The following is a 20627-nucleotide window of genomic DNA, read 5'->3' as shown; positions in this document are numbered from 1 at the left end:
TACATATGAAAACACCACAGTTGTGTGACGTAAGCTATGTAAAGTCCATGGATTTTCTTCCATATGGGTTTGTAGTGTGTGTAAAGGAGTCCTAAGAGAAGAGGGAATGTGGAACAGGAAGTGAGAGGAAATCCCCTAATGGACGGTTGTCACCATATTCCTATTGGAAAATTGGTGACAACTTTCATGATGTCCCAGTGATAATGGTCAGTGGGTGAGTGGTGGGGGGGGTCTCCTGAGTTCTGGTAATGTGTGAAGCAATTCCAGGATTGTCCCTGATGAAACAGGACAGCCCCTCCCCTCCTCTCCTCACACGTCACAGTTCGGAAATAAAAGGGCCGAGCAGGGAAAATTCCTGCGCTGAGAAGTGAGTGAGAAAGAGAAAACGTCTATTATGTCATTTCCCCTTTAACTGAATGAATCCCTAGACAGGGAAATTCCGGCAGTGGGGGAAGGGAGTTGTGCGGTGAGTGGGCGGGGACTGGACGTACAAAACCCTTTGAAGGTGTGTGAGCACATCAGAGGGGAGTGTGAAGAGACAGAGAGAGGAACGGACGGGGTCATTGTTTTCTACAAAGTTTTCATAGTCCGGATTAACTACACCAAGAGACGCAACATGAAGGTGTTCATCATTATCGCCGTCCTCATGTGTACAGCCGCCGCTGAGTCGGTGAGTGACCCGCCATGGACTGGAGACCGGGACTATCTATACACGGGGGGGGGGGGGGTGTACAGTGCGGGACTTCTCTACAATGAGAGTAAAGTGGAGGGGGATACTGATAGGAAGTGATTTGGTGGGAGTGGTGGTGATAAACATGGAGGTGTTGTGGGAGCATTTCTATAAAGTACAGTTATTTTTGGGGGGATGATTTAGTCAATTGAAATGTTGTATATTGATATGATGCTTCTACTTTTGTATGCGCCCACATGTTATCTGTATGCTTTCTTCTATGCTGTCTTCCCCCTATACTTCCAGCGTGGGGGGTCCTGGATGGGATGTACAGGGGTTTCCCCAGCAATGTAGTGGTTCCCTGGGGGATGTAGGGGCCTTTGGGGTATATGGGGGGTGGGTCCTTGCCCCTGGGGACGTAGTGGTTGTATAGGGGTCCTCTCCTCTGATGGAGTGGTCGTTGGGTTGTATAGGGGTCCTCTCCTCTGATGGAGTGGTCGTTGGGTTGTATAGGGGTCCTCTCCTCTGATGGAGTGGTCGTTGGGTTGTATAGGGGTCCTCTCCTCTGATGGAGTGGCCGTTGGGCTGTATAGGGGTCAACCCCCCCCCCCGGTGGTCTTTGAGGTGTATGTGTGCCCTTGCCCCTTGGGGGATGTAGTGGTCATTTCCCCCAGGGCATGTGTTTTTTGGGGTGTATGGGGGTCCTTTCCCCAGGGCATGTAGTGTTTATTGGGGGTGTATAGGGGGCCTCTCTTCAGATGTAGTGGTCTTTGGGGTGTATGTGGACCCTTGCCCCCTGGGGGATGTAGTGGTCATTGGGTGTATAGGAGGAGTCCTCAGATGTAGTGGTCATTGGGTGTATGGGGGTCCTCTCTTCAGATGTAGTGGTCTTTGGGGTGTATGTGGACCCTTGCCCCCTGGGGGATGTAGTGGTTATTGGGTGTATAGGGGTCCTCCTGAGATGTAGTGGCCATTGGGTGTATGGGGGTCCTCTCTTCAGATGTAGTGGTCTTTGGGGTGTACAGGGGTCCTTGCCCCAGGGGATGTAGTGACCATTGAACTGTTCCTGTGGAATGTCTAAGCAGGAGAAGCTCTCCTTATAAAAGCTTGCCTCTCGTTCTGTTTCTCCATCACAGAACATGAGGTTAGCTCTATGACCTGGCCCATTGTTCCAGCCAAATTCCAGCACCTTTCCCTTGCAGATGTCATTCCTTTGGTTAATGGGGTGTAGATAAGATGCCATCCTAGTCTCAGCCTCCCCCCTTCCTCCCCTGCCATGTGTAAATGTGGGGATGTCAGTAAAGCTGCACTATAATTTAAGAGGTTGTTCCCTGTAAGGTCTTTAGGTCTCACAAACTCAGGGATGCAAATCTCCTAAATACTGATTTGGGAACTATTGCTTACTCCAGTCATACAGACCACCAATGCAGTATGTGACCTAACTAACCATTTCTGTACAATACCATACTTTATTTATTTTTAGGCTTGTTCCATGACCTTGTTCCTTGCACCACATGCCCCAGGAAATACGGACTACGTCACTCATTCCTGCCTCTTGGCCAGATAACATTTTGGCACAGGAATTGTATTTGCGGTGACTTAGAAGATATTTAGATTCCAACTTGAGAATGGAATTTTTTTTGTCTGGCATAAAGTAAGCTCTTGACTGCCTTATTAGCAGATGTAGAGTCTTTTCCCCCAGAATGTATCATTCTTTTACTCTCAAGTAGTTCTGTAAAAGGAGAGGCTTTGGATAAACAGGGCAGGAGGAGGAAGCCAAGGATGTGGAGTGGTGGTGGTATACATTTTACCTGACCCCAGCTGTGTCTTCTGTTCAGGAGTGTCAGATTTAAGCATCTGTTAGTGTTTGGAAGAAAGTTCTGCCTAGAAATATGCAGACATTTCTGCTAATTATCATTGTACACTGAATGTACATGAAAGAGGGGAAACAAAATAGAAGGGAAAGAATCAACCACCGTCCCCTTGAAGATGCCTGGAGTTATTTGGCTTTGATGTCACGATAAATTAGTGTTGCAACATAGATCATCCTTTTCTTGCGTAACGTCACATGAGAACTTTGGAGTTTTTTTTTTTTTTTTTTTTTTCCTCCCTTCATTTCCTAAAATGGGTATCCTTCCTGATTTGTGATTTCCCAATACTTAATGCTGTAAAGCTTCAGTGCCAACGCGGAGATTGAGGTTTCCATTACTGCCCTGAAGAGTTTTTGGACTTCACGATTTTAAATTGAGTTAACTTTTTCTTGCAGTTTGGCCTGTTTTGTTTTAGGACTAGTGACCATTATGGAGACTATACAGTCCCAAATGCTTATAGAATTGGTCTATAGTCCCCATTTGCAATATTATTTAAGCATTTGCTATTCTATAATTTCCATGTTGGTCGGTCAGCCCTTTTTACTAAGGGTTATGATTCTGCAAAGAACTATAGCACATCATAGAGACCTTTAAAGTTACGAAGAAGTGTATAATAGTTCAGAAAGGGCCTTTAGATCAATATGTAGACAAAGGTTGCTAAGGCTTATATAATGGTGTAAAGCGGAGCTATAGGACATTGTGCAGATATTATTCACTAACACTTATATAATGGTGCAAGGATGGCCTCTAGACCAATGTGTAAAACATTCATCACTAAGGCTTGTATAATAGGGCAAAAATAAATTCTAGAACATTGGTGAGACAATAGTCACTTAGACTTGTGCAGAGAGGGACTATAAACCAATGTGAGCCTATGCAGTTGTTAACCATTATATAATGGTTCAGAAATTGACTTTGGACCGATGTAGAGACTACAGTAACAAGGCTTATGTAATGGTGCAAACAGGCACTATGAACCCATGTGAATTTTATGCAGCCACTAAGGTGAAAAAAAAAAAAATATATATATATATATATATTATGGTGCTGAGGTCTCTGGCCCTCAAGAATGAAAGTTTTGTCAGCAACGTTGCACAAGTCATTGAGTCCCAAACTTGCTGGACGAGGGTATGCCAAGTATGGGGTGGTAATGTGGTCTATTGCTTAGCCATGGTATTGCTATTGCACTGGGTTCTTTTTTTTTTTTTTTTTTTGTTTATAATCGTTCCCTGTGTACAGAGCTCTTGGTTTATGAATGTACAAAGGTGATCAGCAGGTCCTGGCTGTGAATCATTGCACATGGTCAGCAAGTCCCAGCCAATCACAGCAGGTGCCAGTGGGGAGGCATGCATGCGTGTGCCCTAGACCCAGAAGTAAGCAGTGATGTATGTTGCTTTGCCTATAGTGGCTGGGCGGTCGTTCAAGTGGAACTTCAGTCCTTTTTTTTTTTTTTTTGTTCTGCAAGTAAATACCTTATACAGCCCACTTCCTGTTTCTTGTCTGGAAAAAAGTCTAGGCTTATGACATGCACAGCTCTCACACTCAGTTTGCTAGGAAGGCAGGGGGATGAGTCATTAGAGGGCCAATTAGAGCTGCAGAGCTGGAGGTGTGCCTCTGTGTAAATCCAGGAAGTAAACAGGCAGCAGCTTCCCACAGTGAAAATGGTTGCAGCCAGACTTGGTGGAGAGAGATTTCTGCAGCATATTTGGCAAGTACAGAGTATAGGTATGGGAAGCTTCAGAATGGCAAATATGGTTTTTATTACAGATTATGTGAGCAGAGTGCAGTTCCTCTTTAAGCAGTTGAAGGAGGCCAAGCAGACTTTAAGCCTACGTTCACACGCATGCGGTCCAGGAAATGCAGTGTTTCCCACACCGCATTGCAATCGCACTGTTTGCGATCCATTGCTGCTGCCAATAAAATCTTAACACCTCAAACTGTTTGCTGGGGTTTACCAGTGCTCTTGGTGCCATGGGCATTATGTTTCATTTGATTATTGCCCTCTGTAGGAGCTGATTTCTTTCTTGTGCTGATGGGGAAACAAATATTAGTTACTGTGCGTGACCAACTTCATGACCCTTTTAATGCAGGCCCTATGAAGCACAACACTTTAAGGGCAGGGATTGTGCCCACGATCAGTGATCGGCATATAGAGTCCTAGTTCTCTAGGTAATATAGCATATGGACCTTAGAACTGGGTAAACTGTCCTTTTTTGTGGACATTGAATTGCAGGATGTGGTTAAATGTAAAACTTGAGTAAGAAATGCTCTTTTCGGAAGCAGTGAGGTATGGATGCTACAATGGTTCTGACCTATGCTTCTAAAGGGGGTGGAGAGGGGCTTCGATTTGCAGTAGTTCAAAACAAAAAGTCAGCCTGGCAGTTCAGAAAGACGACCGCTTATAGATTGAGGCCCTGCTAGGGTTATTATACTCTGGGTTCCCCTCATTTGCATATAAATGATACTGCAGTTTTATGAGGTATGAAAGTGTTCCACTTAAAACATAATTTCCGTTGGAAGGATTAAATTACCATACTCTACAAATCCAGCACAGGGCCCCTTGTTCGTTAGCTAAATCATTAATTGGCTGCATGTGAACAGAGTTAACCAGCGGAGCAGCTCGTACCCGACCCACCATCCTGTGTGTATGTTCTAGCTGCAGTCACATGGAGATTGCATCATGTTTGGAAGTATCTGGTTTTGTTCTAGTCTGACTTTAGTAGGCCATTCGATGTTTTAGCTCGTTTGGCTGACAGACGGCAGGTTCTTCATATATTAAGATTGCCAACACCAGTAGAATTTATTTTATTTATTTTTTTTTGAAACTTTGCTATTTCAGAATGTTGTCCAGATGTGGGTAACACAGAGCTCACAGCAATAGAAAGTGAGGGAATTCCACATCCTGGTAGCTAAATCATCATTTTGGTTAGGGTTCTATTTTAATTTGGATCAAGCTTCCTGACAATGGTTTGTTCAGCAGTACATCTCTTCTCCATATTCTAGTTCATTGTGCAAACACGGGAGGAGCAGTTGAGTACTTTTTTTTTTTTTTTTTTTTTTTTTTTTTTTTTTACACACCTCCACATGACTAATGATTACTGCACAAGTCAATAACTTCTTTATTTAAATTATTTCTTGTTGCCAGTACTGCACGTCAATTGCACGTTCCTCCCCTCGCTTAGTAATTTCACATGTGCATGACACATCTCTATGAACAGAACAGCTGCAGTACTATTCATTCCGAGCCTATGGTGAATGTTTGGAAGAGCTGGCTCTTGGCTTCCTGAAGGCCTTTGTTGTGCCTTCATAGAGTAGTCTTGTATGCAACGCAGGTGCCTCTACATGTAGGGTAAACAGCCTGTGCGTGTCTACATATTATGTGTTCATGCTTCACATCCTGACCACGTCATTCCTTAGGACTAAGACGACTCTTGTTTGTAGACATTTTGCTGTATAGGTCTTTACTTAACCAGGCTTGGCTGCTTGATTTTGAGTCCTGCATTCAAAACCAACTCCAGCTATAATCTAGTTCTGGATAGTGGGGAAGGATTGAAATTTTGTGGGGGTTTTAAATGCTGTGTCCATGGACTTCTACTCTGGTCTGATACCTGTCACTAGACCGGAAGTTAGAAGTCTTCCCATGGGGACATGAACAGCTGTAAAATCCTGAAGAATCTAACCATCATTACTCTTCTAGTTGCACCTCACTTCCTGTTTTGCCAAATCGGTGGGGAGAAGTCTTACGTGGGAACATCGCAGGCAATGAAATGTTGAGAGGTTAACTGTTCCCTACGTTTTAGATTAAAAATTTATCTTCAAACTTTCTATTACATTCATCACACCCTACTTTTTTTAATCTGGTACATTTTAGGTCCAAATGTTTGTCTTACTCCTGGAATACTTTGTCCCGAATGTGTGTGTGTTTTCATAACTGTGCAGGCATGTGAGATTATCTATCTCCAATCTTTATTGTTACTAGTGCATGTTGGCAAATGGGAGGCCCAGGTTGGCTGTTTATTGGCAACACGCATCATATTCCACAAATGTGCAAGGGTTTTTTTTTTGTTTTTTTTTCTTTCCTATTCTGAGCAAGTAGATGCTGCAAAGAGGTATTGTATCCACTGATGATCCCAGAGCTAACATACTCTGTTCCTTGGATTTAAGTGTCTATAAAGGGAACAGCCTCTGGTCCTCTTGGGGTGGAAATTGGGGAGAATAAAAGCTGCAGCATCAATAGACCACGCACATACTTTTTCATGGTATGGAGTAGCCCATGTTCTTCACTGCAGGGAACTGTACACTGCCGTGGGTACATTTTTGTTGTCATGGAATGTAAGTTCTTGGAACATTTATAATATGCTAAAATCCACACAACCATGAAAGCTGACCAGAAACTCTAGCTATGCAACAAACATAATATAGGCAAAATCCTACATGCCAAAGAATTTTGATTATGATCCAGGCCCCTCCAGCAGAGAGCATAGCCAGGTTGGTGACCTCACTTCAACTCTATTTAACACATACAGCTAGATGCCCAACCCCAGTCTGACTGGAAAGGAGCAGCAGTATGACTCTACTTTCTACTCCTGTCAGCAAACCTTCTTGTTATAGTAAAGTCTTAAGATTATTCAGCAGCAGTCAGTATATTGCAAAGTAAAAAATGGCATGTCAAATTATCCCCCCCCCCCCCTGAATCTGCTTTTATAGTGCTGTATTAGATTTAGATCTTGATTGTATCTGACCAGAGTCGGCCTCAAGATTGATATTTTGAAGGAACTATGTAGGGTGCCATTGCTGACCCCCTCCAGTTGTCATGCTGGTTAATTGTTGCTGAGTCAAAACAAGTATGCTTGTTAGGACTGCTGACTCTGACCTGCGTGCTTATTCCAGGTCATTGTTTCAATGGTTTGATTTCAGAGAGAGCCAGGAGGCTAGAAATTGGACAAAATCTGCAATAGCAGTCTTTAGTTTTCTCATCCTAGGCTTCCCCATAAGACTGGATGGCGGGTCACAAGTTGTCCATTTCTATGGACTACCGTCAAACTTCTTGGAATCCTGAGAACGGTCAGCCATTTATTTTGCCCAATATCATAAAGTACAAGGATTCTTCTGCTCTGCCCTAGGAAAATCTTGCATGAGTTGCATAAAGTTAACAGGTATCTTGTTTCCTTTTGAAATGGAAAAGTACAATTCCCTTTATACAGGTTTCACAATCGCGTACGGACATGTTTAACTGTTGAGAGTGAAAAAGAATAGCTCTATTGTACGGGTGTGCTTTGTTCCAACAGGTGCTTGTCCCGTGTTCCAACTGCGTTATCTCCTTTTACAGCTTTCGTTGATTTGCTTTACTTGATCAATTTGCTGATCTGAGATGAAGCTGTTTGCTTTATTCTAGGTTATGATTAGTTTTAGGGCTGCAACTGAAAACTATTTTCATAATCAATTAGTTAGTGATTTTATTATTTTGATTAATCGATCAGATAATAACCTTTAGGCTACTTTCACACTGAGGCGTGCGGGCACTGGCGGTACAGCGGCGCTAAATATAGCGCTGCTTTACCATCGTTTTAGCGGTGCTAGCGGGGGGGTTTTAACCCCCCCGCTAGTGGCCGAAAAAGGGTTAAAACCTCCCGCAAAACGCCGCTGCAGCGGCGCTTTGCGGGTGGGTTTGCAGTGCTGCCCCATTGTTTTCAATGGGAAGGGGCGCTTTAGGAGCGGTAAATATAGCGCTCCAAAAATGCGGCTTGCAGGACTTTTTAGACCGCCCTGCAAGCGCACCGCTCCAGTGTGAAAGCCCTGGAGTATGGAGTGCATTGAGCAGCTCTTTCGGGGTGCTTTGCAGATGCTATTTTTAGCACCTGCAAAAGCGCCTCAGTGTGAAAGGAGCCTTAAAGTGTGGTATACTATTTAGTTTATATGTAAAATTAAAAAAGGCAATTCTTAAATATCTCCATGCAGTGGTAAATATAAATAACCAATATTATGGTTAGGGAGCAAAATATTGAATCCTGAGAACAGAAGAGATATACGGTACTGTATATACTTTTAGAGGTTGAATCTGGTAGATATCATCAGACACTGACTGTGAAACAGTGAAGATAATGTATATTACTTAGATCATATATATATAAAACAACCAGAAGTAGGATATCATATTATTTATTTTTTTTTTTCTCTACCCCAAAAAATTCCTATAGTTCTATTTTAACTTGCCGAGTTGAATGATTGCCATGTGCGTCTCCTCCACTCAAAGTGCTGTGCCTATGACCACTTTTCTTGATCCAGGACCTACATTCAAGCCTGTGTGGATTGTGGTGTGTGTCCCCCCCTCTTCAACCTGAGCGTCTCTGCAGGGTTTCTCTACACCTGACTATGGTCAACATGCAGAATCCTTTTGTGTTTTGACTTTGCAGGCACTCCCATTAAATATGCAGTCATACTCCAGTTTTTGCACCTGAACTGCCCTACCTGGCCCAGCTCAAGACACAACAGCAGAAGCTTGAGGCTCCATGCACACTGGGCTTGCTTATTTCACATCAGTCCCTACCCTCAAGGAGCTTACAATCTAAGGTCCCTAACTCACATTCATACATATTGGGGCCAATTTAGACCGGATCTCATTAACCTACCAGCATGTCTTTAGAGTGTGGGAGGAAACCAGAGTACCCGGAGGAAACCCATGCAGGCACAGGGAGAACATGCAAACTCCAGGCAGATGGTGTCCTGTTCGGGATTCGAACCAGCGGCTTAAGTCTATTCTCTTTGGAGTAAAAAAAAAAAAACTTAGATCATTTTTTGTATAAAGTTTTTATGAGAGTTACTGGCAGAGAAAAAAAACACAACCCACAGCCGTGTACCGTAGAATAGAAGCAATATTCAAATGTAGCATAAAGCCTGCATTCACATTCATAGTGTTTTACAAGCTGTTTGCATGTGTATCAGGCTCTATAAGCACACTGGAGTAAAACGTTGCTTCTACAGGAGTTTTGTGTTCTGCCTGTAGAAGCAACACAATGTTGTGTCCATGTACATTAGGACGTTTAGGGGCTGGAAAAGCCCTTCTGATTCATGTTTGGAGCTTACACTTTTTTCCCCCTTGTATGCACTTTTCTGAACAACAATCCATTATTACTTGGAGCAACTAGATAAGGTGTTCTCCTGGGGAGGTAAACAGATTGTCTCTTTTCTGCATAATTACTTTGTGCCTATTTCTATGGAGCCTGGCACTATTGGTGTGCAAATGACTTTACACTGTAATCGGGAATCTCTGCATGATCCCAGGTCTAGGCAAACAACTGATTCATTACTGATAGCCACAGTCAATAGAATAGAGGTCAGGCAATGAAATGGATTTCACTGTAGACACTTTTATTATGCAGTCTACTAAAGTGTGTGTTTCCTGTTTCCGTAAAGACCAAATTGGGCATTGTTTGTCCAGCAGCAAATGTACTCCAAGATGTTGGCTGATGGTCTCCTGATCTATCCTGTACAACAATTGAAGGGTGAGCAACCTTGGCATGCCAGAAGTTGTGAAACTACAAATTCCATGAGGCAGCTACAAGCAGGACTTTCAAAGGCATAATGGAATTTGTAGTTGCCTACCCCTAGTCTATAGGCTCTTCACTGGGAATATAAACCTTTTCTGGTCACACATTTCCTTTTCTTAAAATATTGAACTATTCTAGTGTTCAGGATTTTTTTTTTTTTTTTTTAGGAGTAACAAATGACTTTCACTCTTCAGTTCAGACTTCATGTTCAGTGATGCTCCCAGTGTTTCTCATTAAGGCCATTTAGTTAGTACATCTCAGCTTCTAACTTTAAGATCCGTTCATCAATAAATTTGGAATGTGTGGTGAACGCATACATCTGTATGGTTACAGAAAGGGTGAAGAATCCCAACCCCCTGTGGATTTTGAAGTCTATGCAGAATAATTTCTGTTCTATAAATTCACTTCACCTTAAAACCACCTTTTTTGTGGAGGGTATTTTGTTGTGGGGATGCCTCTATCCTTAATGTGCTGTGATTACCTTTTTGCTGTTTTCACCAAACGTGTACAGACATATTCTGGGCTCTGTTCTACTCTTGGGAAGCGCTCCCCCCCCCCCCCCCCCCCAGGCTTGGAATCTCTCCCTATGAAGTTTACTTCATTCTTAAAGAAGGCATTTCCTGTCTCCAGTGCAGATTGAGAAGCTGGTTTAGCTTTCTTGTACAGCATGTTTTTTATTTCAGTGCTCTAATCTGTGTATAAAAAGACCTCACATGGATTTCTCAAAACTGCTCCTGGCCTGAAGTTACATTCTCAAAATGGCAGATATGAAGTTAACAAATGGCTACATTGCATTGGCAATATTTTGGCTTTGCTTGGATTCACTTTTTTTCCTCCCATTGACTTGCATGTGCCACTCTATGGCAGCCATTCTCACCGGGGTTCTGTGGAACCTTTATAGGGCCTGCATATTTCTGAGTCCAGTGTCACTTGGCAAAGCCAGCAGCATAACCAAAATAAATCATGTTTGCAAGGGGGCATTCTGACCATCACTTTAAAATTTGGCATTCTTTCCCCTTGCCACCAAATAATTTTAGCAGGGTTCCTCTGGTCAAATTTTGAAGGATGAATCGCATCACATAAAATGTTGGCATGTGGTCCGGACCCCTCACTTCAGTGCTATTGTCTTTCTTCTCCAGCAGGCTGTTGAAATGACACAATATTACCTGTGTTAACTGGCTGGCACAAGTGAGTAGGAGTAAACAAGTAGAAAGTTGCAAGATGCCATCTGTCTGCATGTGGACTTCATTGCAAACAGTGCTGCCTTGTCATGCAAGTGGACTGCACAGAGGACTTTAGACTAGTTTACAGCAACTCAATGCTTTAGTTTATCAAATCCTTGTTGCTACAATATAGTTTTTGTTTTTTGTTTGTTTTTTTTGTTTGTTTTTTAATTGCTAGTAGGCATGATTAGAAGGTTGGTGATAAATACCATAGGGGCTGGGCAGATTGGTGGGGGTTGGGTTTGTATGTGTGTTTGCAAGGATATAGGATAGTCAAATGCCCCATTGCTAAAAGTAAATAAAATATTAAAACAACTTGCAGATCTGCACCCTTGCCAGTTTTTTTTTTCTCTGTAGATGAGTAGGGTCTCTGCTCATAGGCTGTATTCAGTTGGCTGTTTTGCTGCCTGCCCTTAGGGAAGCCAAGTTCTTGTTAGATGGAAAGTGCAGACTTTCATAATTTTTTTTTTTTTTTTTTTTTTTTATTATTGCCTAAAAGCTCCCCCTCCCATCTTGGATGCTTTGCATACTTCAACTGTGTTTTCAATCAAGTTTGACCAGTAGGATTCCGTGAGAAGGAGAAAATTGAAGACTAGTATTTGAAACCATGTAAATATAGCTGGAGTACATTCTTGGAGCATGGTCTGTGTACATGATTTACTAGAAAGGAATGACTGTGCAAACCAGGGTGCTGCTCTCACTTATTGTCCCTAGTTATTAAAAGCAAATGTTTGTATTACCCCTTTGCCATCCATTGATATGTAATGTAAAATGTTAAATTCCAGCTTATTGCCTCTTTAAGTAATGGAAGCATGTTGAACTGTTCTGTCCCAGAGACTGACCTTGTTAGGAGTACAGCTTATCTTGAATGATAGTTAAATATTACCCACGTTGATTACTATATACAACATGGGGGGGGGGGAGACTTGTTTTTCTTGCTCTTGTAAAACTAGGCAATCCATATTGCAAGAACATACATGGAAAGCTGCAGATCTGTTAATGTACCTAATAACATTGTTAGATCCCCATTTTTGTCAGCCAGAGGTGCTGATGGGTTTCCCCCAGAGGGAGGGTTGAAGTGGTTAAATCAAACCCCCCCCCCTCCCCCCCCCGTGCCATTGTATTCTGACAGCAGGTTTTCCAACAGTTCTGCTCAACAGAAGTTGCTTGTTTAGATTGAGTTCTTCTGTCAAGGGGCAACAGCTGTAGATGTAGTGCAATTTTCAATCAATCTATTGGTAGCTTACATACATGTCCACTACTTAATGGTCCTGTAATCTCTGTTCATGAAATTTTACTGTTTGCGTTGCAACTTCCATGTTGCGATCTGGTTGCTGCAAGTTAAACTATTAGATGTTTCTGCCCTGTACTATAATACATCTGTTTGGCATTTACACATCTGGAATATTGGTAACATACTTGGCCAGTGATGTGGCTTGGCACATTTTGCTTGGTTCTCCAATGCTGCTGTTAGTCAGTTAGTGACTTCCATTAGTTCATGTCAGAAGACCCTATTATAGTGTCCTTCTTAGGGCCCTCTTTACTCGAGCATTCAGTCTCCATGTGTTTGTCTGTTTTTCAGACAGATCCAGACTGAACCAGTGTGTGCCTATGGGCAGGCAGATGTAAACGGGCATGTCCGTCTTGCATCCGAGTCGGTAAACTGATGCAACTTGGAACAGGAATTCATCATCTGTGCCTTGGCACAAAACATGACTCAAACAATGACTCCTGTGTGAGGCCCTCATAGGAATCTGCTTGTGTTCAATCAGCAAGAGCCTGTTTAGGCCTCTTATGATTCATATATTTGTAGTCACTAGAATTTTTACTTTTCAGCATTGTATATTTTCCCCCACCTTTTCATTGTAATGTTTTGTCATGCCTCCTATCATGCGCAGCAACTTATTGTGTCTTTTACATATTTTGTTAGGGCGTGTTCCTGTAAATCAGGTGTGGTTGTAACGCTTGCTGTAAAACTTCTTTACCAACCTGTTTTAATTATTGAAATATCTCCTTGGTAATGCTTTTAAATGCTGACATTAACTGTGTTCCTGCCAAAGGTATAGGTGCATTTGTAATGTGGCGTTTTGGTTGTATACCCCTCGCTTATTTTTTGGTTCAACCAGTGGGAGCCAATTCCCCCTTCCAGAGTCTGCTCTGTGAAAGGGGAATCCCTCTTGGTTATTGAGGGATTCCTGCTGGGTTATTGTCGTCTGACAGTGGGGAAACTTCCCTGCAGTCCAAATACACTGATCTGCACTGCTGGCTATAGCTGGTAGCGCTAATCAAGAGAACTTTCACACAGGCTGATTGTACTCAAGTTGATCGCTCAACTTGTGTACAACCAGCCAGCCCATACTTGAATTGAAATTTGACTGGTCCCTGCTAAAAGGCTTTAGTCCTTCTGAATGGGTTGGTCACCTTCAGCCCTCATTGACTTCTTATAGTACCAGGGTGGTGTCAATGGCAGATCCACCTAGAACCAATAACTTAATCTTTGGGAGATTGCGTGTTGATTACCTAGGGGCCACTTTATCCAGGGACTTGATCAGCAGTTTACAGCTATGTACACTGTAGTGGCTACTGCTATTGCCATGGGATGGCCATAGAAAGTTGGAAGTCTTCTGCACCAGTCAGTGGGGGTTTATCATCCTTGTGTGTCCCAACTATGAAAAGGCATTGTATAGCCCCCTTTTTAAACCTTGTAGTTCATGAGTTCAGTGTAATCTGTGGTTGTTGCTGCCATTCTATGAATGTATCTAGGTTTTGTGGCATATTTATAATTTTATTTTTTATACCCTACTGTAATGCAGATAAGAGAAACTGAGACAATGGACCCTAATGGAATGTTTGACCTTATGGAGTCCTCTGGGTCTCTACCAGATGATGAGGATTTGGATGACTATTATGATGACATGGATTTGGATTCAGATGAAGGGTCTGCCTCTGGAGGTAACTTGTTTTTAGATCAGTTCTGAAAATGCATAGAACCTCTAAAAACACTTTGTTCTAATGACGCACTGAGGTGCATAATGGGCCTATATATCCCCAATGTATAAATATACTGAGCATGCTCTGTAACCCAAAATAGGTTAGTCACTTTGTGAACACTTTGTACATGCTGGCTTTACATCTATAAAGATGTCATGTGGGACCAGTGCAGCAGGTTTATTAAAATGCCTACAAGGATAGTTTTAAGGCGCTGTTGTATGAAAGGGGACAGGTCCACTGTAAAGAGATAAATCCCTGCAATGGCCAGGAAGAAAAATAATTACTTGTGTTCAAAGCGTAAATGACTCTGCTTGTTTACTTCCCTCCTTGTATTTCTTCCTTACACGTAGGCTCCAAGTATATCTCCGGTGCCTACAGGACGTGTTGAAACATATTTGACACATAAATGCATAGGAAAGATAAACAAGGTGTGGTTAGAATAGACTTGGAAAAACAAGATTTGGCGCTCTGAGAAGCTTATGTCCTAAGCATACATGAGTCTTCTGAAATGTTATGGGGGATCTTTAGTAGTTATAATGGAACAGTGGTCAGCAAGGCACATGTTATGGAAATGCTGGTGAGCAGTGTGGGGAGCAGAAATATGTGCATAGGTGTTACAATTGCTAGTCAAGTGTGTGTGTTTGACTAATGGCTTATCTATGGCCAATACCGGTGCACATCTTTGGAGTCCTCTAGCATGATTCAGATTATCTAGTTTGATAGTGTATCTGTTTTAGCAAGTCTCAATTTTGAGATCCTATCACCGGTGCCTTTTTAAAAAAAAAAAAAAAAAAATCTCTCTCCTTTAAGAAACTACAGAACATTTTGTTTAATCCCATTGATATAAGTAGGTGTAATCTTGTCCTCCTGACTCATGTCATCCAAAGTAGTCTTGTCTGCCTACTACCCTTTTGGTTTTACTGAATGTGATAAGGCCTTTGAAATGTATACTGATATTTTATCTTAATCTGCTTTCATCCTTTGCAGATGAAATGGATGACCTTGAATCAACTCTGGACACACCCACTGTGAGTATTTGAGTTCAGAATGTACTGCTGCATTGCTCATTTGCTCAGGGGGGTTGGAACTGTTTCTTTTATGCTCCTTTTCTTTTGAGTTTTATTTTATTTTCTTGGATTTGTGATGTCAAGTATATGTCTAGTTTACGTTTCAAGTAGGTACGTGTTGCAAATACACACTACATACAGATGAGGCCAGATTATTTTCCAGTGTTTTTGATCTGTTTCTTCAGAATCCTTGGGAATATTTTTAATAACTGTTCTCATTTTATATGTGGATCTGTAGTTCTAATGTTTACACAGTATGCATTTTATTTTTGGCTTGGGGGGCAGGGGGGGGGGGGGGTCGAGAAATATGGTCGAGAAATATTGGAGTTGCTTAGTTAGCCATTTCTTGTTCATAAGCCCACCATACTTAAAACCAGGAGTATCTACCAAGCTGTTGTGGCAGATGAAACCTAGTACATACCCTTCCACAGAGTAGAGGAACACTGAGCTTTTTCTTGCATACTTTGCTGGAAAGTTGGACTATTTGAAATAACTAACTCCCCCCCCCCCCCCCCCCCCCCCCCCCCCATCAATTGCAGACTACTATGGGTAACAAGATTCCAGAAAACAATGTCATTGACTTGAAGAACGATGTCCTCCAGATTGAAAATGAGATAATACCCAGGAAGAATCTCATACCCGATGAGTCTGAACCATCCAACGAAATCTCCATGGCTAGCACTGCCAACAGCTTCTTCAGCAAGACTGAAGTTATAGTCGGTAGGTTCATTTTATTAACCCACTTCCTTCCATATAGTATGTTTAGATTTATGTACAGTTCCTGTTTGTACTATACTGCCAAATGAATCTAAACAGGCGTTGTGCACTTTGCTTTTCCTTCCAAAGGAAAAGCAGTGTGAATTATGGATTCTATTTGATCAAGTTCCTATTACAAAAAAGGCTAGTGGATGGACGCTGTTTAAGTCTGTGGAACCAGAAAAGTCCCTGGCCCTCACCATAAAATGCAGATGTGAACTACATCCATAGGAAACCATGTTAAATGGACTGTAGTAAAAGTTTCTGCAGAACTGAAAATGCACTAAATGCATTGGTGTGAACCAGGTCTTAAATTGAGTTTGGAGTATGCCAACTCATTGAAAACCATGCACTCCCTAGGGTTGGTTTTGTGAAACACAAATGGACTGCTCACTTTTCCAAGGGAAGCTGCACTTTGCAAGCTATTTTTCCCTATAGCTTAGTGAATGAGCTCTGACTTCCAACATCTAATCATGTACAAGCAAAATTCTGTGGTTTTATTTTCCTTGTGAACTATTTTGAGTACTTGTGAAACCTGTCCTTCTGTGATGGACAACTTGGCATCAACTGTTAAAATTCACAAGCTAAATAAAGATGCTCTGATTCCTATTCTCCCATTGGGAAGATGCTAGTTTCCTGATTATACCCTGGTGGTGTGGGTTTTTATTTTTTTGGACCCGCTGTAGTAACTATCCAAAGTTAATACAGCGATCTCGCTGAGCTGTTGTGATCCAACAGGGGGACCCCCCCCCCCACCAGAACAATCCAATCAGCACGCCATTGAGCGCTGATTGGGAGCCAGCTGCTGGTTTTCCAGCATGCTGTCCATCCAAATGGCCAGCTTCTGTCAGAGGGTGCCATACACAAGGGCTGAATGTCGGCTATTTTTTTTTTTTGAACCAGCCGATGTCTCCCAACATTTAGCTCGTGTGTGTGTGTGTGTGTGTATGGGGATAAAATCTGGTCAGACTTTATCCAACTGACAATAAATTTAAAAAAAATTAAGATAAAATGCACTGTTTCAGAAAACTGTTGTGCAAATGCTTTATCAGGGAACAAAGTATGTCTGTCTGTGAAATGTTAATAACATTTTTTTTTTTCTTTTTTTTTTTTTTTTTGTAACAGCTCTTGTGGCTGGTGCTCTAGTTGGCCTGCTGTTCGCCATCTTCATCATTGTTTTGTTGATCATGCGCATTAGGAGGAACAAAGGAGACCTCACCTATGATGCAGTGAAAAAGCCCATCTACAAGAAGGCATCTACAGTTGAGGCATAGAAGACTTTAAAATCTTTTGACTGAACTTTTTGAAATGCATTATGGACCCAAGAAACACTTTTTTGCATAAAAGTGCATTCCTATTACTGCATCAAGAGATATATATATATTTTTTTTTTTCTTTCAAGAAACCGTTATGACTGTCCCAGTTAAAGTGCATTGAAAGGATGCAAAATAAGCTGTTAAGTGTTGACTCTCAAGCTATGATGCTTGCCATAGTCTCATGACTGGCAAACTTCTTCTTTTTTCCCCTCCCCCAGATGTTGTATGAGAACTGTTGCAAAACAAATGTTGATGGTAAATGTTGGGGTACACTACATAAAAGATGGACTTTTATTTATGTTCATTATACATAACACTAATGCACATACTATTTAATTTGTGTCAGATTTTACACTGCAGTTTTTCTAGGATCAGCAATCATCTATTTTTTATTAAATACGTATTTTGTATTTTCCTCCACTGAGGCCAACCTGTTTGTAGACTGTCCGATAAATGCTGTATTGAGATCACATCTGGGTTTGGAGTTTGCAATTACCGTACCCAACACTTGGAAGCAGTGCTGTTTCCAGGGATTGGAACCAATGTGATTCATCACTGTTTTATTCTGCTACAGAGGGGTGCTCTGCCTTTGGGGATATTGTGAATGATGGCCACCATTACTGGAAGGAAACGCAGCCCTGCAGCATTTTTTCCCATTAAGATCTGTCCAGCCTTAATGTGGGCCACTGTTGGGCAGCCTATATCCTCAGCTATTGAGGCATTATATTGTCTAGTGTCTTTTTTTTTTTTTTTTTTTTTTTTGTGTGTGTGTGCAAAGAAGAAAAGTGGATTCTGTGCCTACAAAGTCTACGAATCTCCAATCTCCCCATGATTGCTGTTTTTTCTTTGAGCATCACAGTTGCCAAACTTAACATAAAAGCAACTTTTTTCTGACCAAGGGCAAAGCTCACTTTTTTTGTCTCAACGCATATCCTACCTGTTGGTGTGTTTTTCATATGTTTTAGAATGAATGACCGGGTGTGTGAAAATATGTGCAAAAAAATAAAATTGACATAGTTTTGGTACAACAGACTTTTTTTTTTTTTTTTTTTTTTTTTTTTTATTCACTTTGTTAGGTTAAGTGTTTAATATTGATCATGTTTGTAGAAATTTTGTTGCAAATAAAATTCTACTTTTTGTAATTTAACTTGTATATACGTATATACTTGTATATACGTATAATATATTTTTATACAAAGGGCATTTTCTTGTGAACCTGTCACCTGTTTCCTTATTTGGAAATCAACCCAGGTAAAAAAATAGAATGTTGAACTTGAAAGTGCATCAGAGGAGAGGTCTTCCAAAAAAATGTGGGGAACAGTCTTTTGCACTGCCTATGGTGCCAAAATAAGTGTGACAGGTTTACTTTAAATACATGTAGGGCAGTTGCTAAATTACATTTCCATCTTGTAAGTGCAGCCACAATGGTTTCCCTGTGTACAACTGCTCTGTATGTCATTCAGTTCTTCACACAGTACAGTTTAAAGGTTTGTTGTGTGTTTGTTTGTTTTTTTTTTTTTTTTTTGTTTTTTTTGTTTTATTTTATATCTTGTAAAATATTTTTATGTAGCAACTATTAAATATTTATATTTCACAACTTTTAATAGCATTTTCTTTTTACTTGCAGCCTATATTTAAAGTTGTTTCAAATGAGATGTGATTCAACTTTATGGGACTTTTTTTTTTTTTTTTTTGCGGCAATAAACCCAAACAAAATATTACATTGCAGTTCATCAATTTATTAGATTTAGTGGCTGCATTGAATTGCTTTTTGACAATCCAGCCAGCGATTCTGTTCAACTTAATTGTCCAGCAAGTGACAGGCTCCTTTCACACTGCTGGGCTGCGGTTTGGCTACGCCCATGGTTTTTCATTGATTTTTCTATTATGTCCTGTGTGTTTGGTGCATTTTCTGAAAGCACAAAGATGCAACATGCAAGATTCTTGATGCAATTTCAAAAGGTGCTCCAAAAACACAGGACATACCACACTATGGTAAACTGGGTAATCTGCACAAAAACCACAGGTGCGCTGCAGCCAAACTGTAGCACAGTGGTATGGAACCTCTCAAAGTTAAGACAAACCATTTACCACTGACAGGGTTCTTGCCATGGTCTGGTTTTAATCATGTAAAATTGCCCCCCCCCCTTTCATCCAGACACCCTAAGACAGGAAGTGTTGCTGGCCAGATTACAAGGTGAAATTTAAAGCGGGGGGGGCGGGGGTGGTTTCTAAAAAAAAAATAAAAAAATAAAATGCATTGAAGGATTTGGTAATCTATTTGGGTTTAATACTGATTGTGAGGCTCAGAGCTTGGGGGGGGGGGGGGGGCGCGCGAGAGGGAGGTGGAACATCTGTTTCAGATGCAGGATTTCTCACTTCTGCTTAATTGATGAAAGGAAGAGGAAAGTGTCCTAACATGTCGTCCACACTATTCAACATTCATTGGCTTTATTAACTGACTTTTTTTTTTTTTTTTTTTCTATTTGGATAGTGGGGGCAGATTCGAGAGTGGGTTTTAATTAGAGCTTTTCTGAAACTTCTCTCATTACAAAATGATGCAAAATCCCTCAAGTAGGGACTCAAATGCACTTTTTTTTTTTAATGTAAAATGGGCAAGGGTTAGCACTTCTGACAATGGGTTTTTATAACTATCCCAGTGACAACCACACCCACGATGTGGCCCTTTACTCCCACCACCTGCAGCCTCCTGGGATACACGTCACACATGCTTGTAGCTGCTGACTTTTTGCATATCTAGGTGACATTCTAATTCCTGCTAGAAGCAGAAAAATGGCTACAATTGGGTTTAAGGGCTTGGTAAGCATTCAAAAAGTTCAACATGCATTTGCTTAGATGCACACTTAGTGCATGCAGTGTCTGACAAGCTTTTGATGAGCCACCTTTCCTGTTAAAGCAAGCAGCTAGGGCAGTGCACTTGTACATAAATGAATGGGAAGGAATCTAAATGCCTAAACTTAATTTTGACATGGGTTAGTAGAAACATACATATCCCAACTACTTTGTGCACCCAGGTGGATTTTGTTTTTCCCTTTACCTAAATCACACACGCTTAAAAAAAAAAAAAAAAAAAAAATCAGATATACTGGCACTGACTTGGATCAAACCTTGATCTAGGTTTTTTACTTTATTTTTATATAATTTTTTTTTTTTTCGTTTTCAAGG

At 41.3% G+C, this 20627-nt stretch overlaps 1 protein-coding gene across 1 annotated transcript; it reads left to right on the top strand.

Moving 5' to 3' along the window:
• Positions 1-491: 491 nt before the first annotated feature.
• On the top strand, positions 492-19038 carry LOC141113188 (syndecan-4-like). The gene is made up of 5 exons (XM_073606132.1): positions 492-670; positions 14125-14263; positions 15290-15330; positions 15909-16089; positions 17251-19038. Exons 1-5 carry the CDS (start codon positions 617-619, stop codon positions 17397-17399), a joined length of 564 nt encoding a protein of 187 aa, XP_073462233.1. The 5' UTR covers positions 492-616; the 3' UTR covers positions 17400-19038.
• Positions 19039-20627: the final 1589 nt, after the last annotated feature.

The sequence above is a fragment of the Aquarana catesbeiana genome, linkage group LG12 (genome assembly GCF_042186555.1).
Source record: "Aquarana catesbeiana isolate 2022-GZ linkage group LG12, ASM4218655v1, whole genome shotgun sequence".
Classification (NCBI taxonomy): domain Eukaryota; kingdom Metazoa; phylum Chordata; class Amphibia; order Anura; family Ranidae; genus Aquarana; species Aquarana catesbeiana.
Note: the sequence above shows the minus strand (reverse complement) of the source record. Positions and strands in the feature narration are given on the sequence as shown.

Excerpts from the sequence above, each read along its gene's own strand:
- LOC141113188 (XM_073606132.1), top strand. The coding sequence starts at position 617 with ATGAAGGTGTTCATCATTATCGCCGTCCTCATGTGTACAGCCGCCGCT. Across the intron at positions 14,264-15,289 it reads TGAAGGGTCTGCCTCTGGAG|ATGAAATGGATGACCTTGAA; the intron begins GTAACTTGTTTT and ends CATCCTTTGCAG. Across the intron at positions 16,090-17,250 it reads CAAGACTGAAGTTATAGTCG|CTCTTGTGGCTGGTGCTCTA; the intron begins GTAGGTTCATTT and ends TTTTTGTAACAG.